The sequence below is a fragment of the Myotis brandtii genome, unplaced genomic scaffold, assembly GCF_000412655.1.
Source record: "Myotis brandtii unplaced genomic scaffold, ASM41265v1 scaffold6, whole genome shotgun sequence".
NCBI classification, from domain to species: Eukaryota; Metazoa; Chordata; class Mammalia; order Chiroptera; family Vespertilionidae; genus Myotis; species Myotis brandtii.
The window spans coordinates 3,818,155-3,820,167 of NW_005370271.1; the positions used below are offsets into that span (position 1 = coordinate 3,818,155).

The 2,013-nt window shown below is 66.1% G+C and overlaps 1 protein-coding gene across 1 annotated transcript in view; it reads right to left on the reverse strand.

Moving 5' to 3' along the window:
* The window catches only part of GRID2IP (glutamate receptor, ionotropic, delta 2 (Grid2) interacting protein), a 28,688-nt gene that overhangs the window by 17,302 nt on the left and 9,373 nt on the right, over positions 1-2,013 (reverse strand). The window contains exons 3-4 of the mRNA XM_014550328.1: positions 1,868-1,953; positions 410-479 (exon numbers count right to left, since the gene is read on the reverse strand). Of these exons, the coding sequence (XP_014405814.1) occupies positions 410-479; positions 1,868-1,953 (156 nt within the window). The remainder of the gene's footprint in view (positions 1-409; positions 480-1,867; positions 1,954-2,013) is intronic.

Genomic DNA, 2,013 nt, shown 5'->3' on the forward strand with positions numbered 1-2,013 from the left:
CGCCCCTGCCCGTCCTCCCTGCAGAGGCCACACAGCAAGTCCCCAGCAGGGCCACAGCCAGAGGCGGGCACGGCCTCTCCTGCCAGGTCCTCTCCGCAGGAGCAGCTCCAGGGCACAGAAGGGCTGGCACCCATCCCCCCCACCCCCGCACCCCCGGGCAGGGCTCCCCCTACAGGGCAAGACTTTCAACTCTGTGCCCTGCGTGGGGCTGGGGTGTTTTCTGGTTGGAAGGATGAACTGATGTCCTGGCGAGGGCGGGAGAATAGATTCAGGAGTTCCCCTAGGATGAGGGGCAGACCCTGGGGACCCACTGGGCAGAGAGATCAGGACCAGGGCTGGGGGTCCCAAGAGGCAGCAGTTTTGGGGGACAGTTCTCCGCCAATCTCTGGTGTCCCCAGCAGCCTCTGACCTCATGTCCAGTCCATTGAGGAAGAGGATCCGGTCGCCCGACCTGAGGGCGGCATTGTCAGCCGGGCTTCCTGGAGGCAAGAAGAGAGGGCCGCTGGTCAGCGGGTGGCGTGGGCCGAGCCTGCCTCCCAGGCGACAACTGGTCAACAGGGAGGGAGCCAATTCGGCCGCGGTGCCCGCATTAGACCAGCTCAGGCCCTGCGCCTCGCTCGCTACTCTAGCCCGGAGTGATTCCAGGCAGGCGGGGGTGCTGGGGCGGCCGGTCAGCCCTGAGCGGTTGGAGATGAGCTGAAACAAAGATCTGCGAGCAGCATCTCTGCAGCGTCTGCGCCCCCAGAGGACGCCACTCCGCACAGTTCTCTGTCCTCCTCCGAAGGCCCACACCAAGGTTCCTCCCTGCCGTTGTCACCGGAGGAAGGGTCCCCCTGGCGGCCGGGCTGGGCAGAGCAGCACACCTGGATTGTAACTGGCCCAGGCCAGGCGGCTCTGCCCACTCGTGGGGAGGCAGGGAGGTGGGGTGGGGGCGGCATAGTTGGAAGAGACACATCCAAAGAGGAGAGATGACTCGTTTCCAGAGGACGCTCCCCAGAGAGCAGCTTCGGACCTTGTCCCAACAACAGCATGTCAACGACAGTGGTACCCAAATCCGAGGGGACCCGGGCGCGTCAGCCACCAGGGTCAGACCTGAGTATCCAGTGGCTGGCACGGTGGGCAAAGGCCCTGACACTTTCCCAGGAGGCAGAAGATGCCCATCGTCCAGACCAGTGCGCCCGCAGGCGTGAGAGGCAGGAGGGTGGAAGGACTCAGCCTCAGCCGGGCACCCATGGGGCACCCATGGGGACGGAGCCCCAAGAGCACCACACTCACGTGCTGGGAGGGGATGGGTGCCAGGCAGAGCAGGTGGCCCAGCCCTGGGGGTGGGTACAGGGAGGGAGAGTTCAAACCCACACTGGATGGGCTGCCTCAACAAGACATGGGTTTCTCCCCCCCCACCCCCCACCCCCTTCCACTGGAGGGTGAGAAGGGGGAATTCCTGCTCCGCCTTCTGCAAGATGCCGCCATTCCGGGAGCAAGAAGGCAGGTGGGCGGCAGGGTGTGGGTCTGGCTGCCTGGCAATGCCCTTTCACAGTGAAGGTGGCCCCTGCACAGGGAGTGTGGTTTGGGCCCAGCCTGGGCAGACATCTGCTCCGTTCCGGCTGCCTGGCCCCGGTGCCCCGCCCTCCAGGTGGGCATAGGGAAGGTCTGGGCGGAGAGCTTGTTTCACTCGGCTCAGGGGTGACCCTGAGCTTGGACGGCGTTGCCCAGCTCGGAGATGGATGATTTGGCTGCTGCCCTGGGACGCTCGCTTGGAGGACACAGGCTACATGAGGTGGGTACGGGGCGGGCGGGAGTCGGGGGTGCTGAGCGGCGGCCCAATGGGGCCCTTCGCCCCATCCTGGACAACCTGCCCACCCCTCACCAGGCAGGACAGACTCGATCCAGACGGGCCCGTGGCCGCGCAGCGTGAAGCCGAAGCTCTTGTTGCCCTTGTAGACGCGGACCGTCCTGGGGAGAAAGAGGCGGGGGTGGGGGTGGGCAGCGGGCCCTGCCCTGGGATGCCGACGT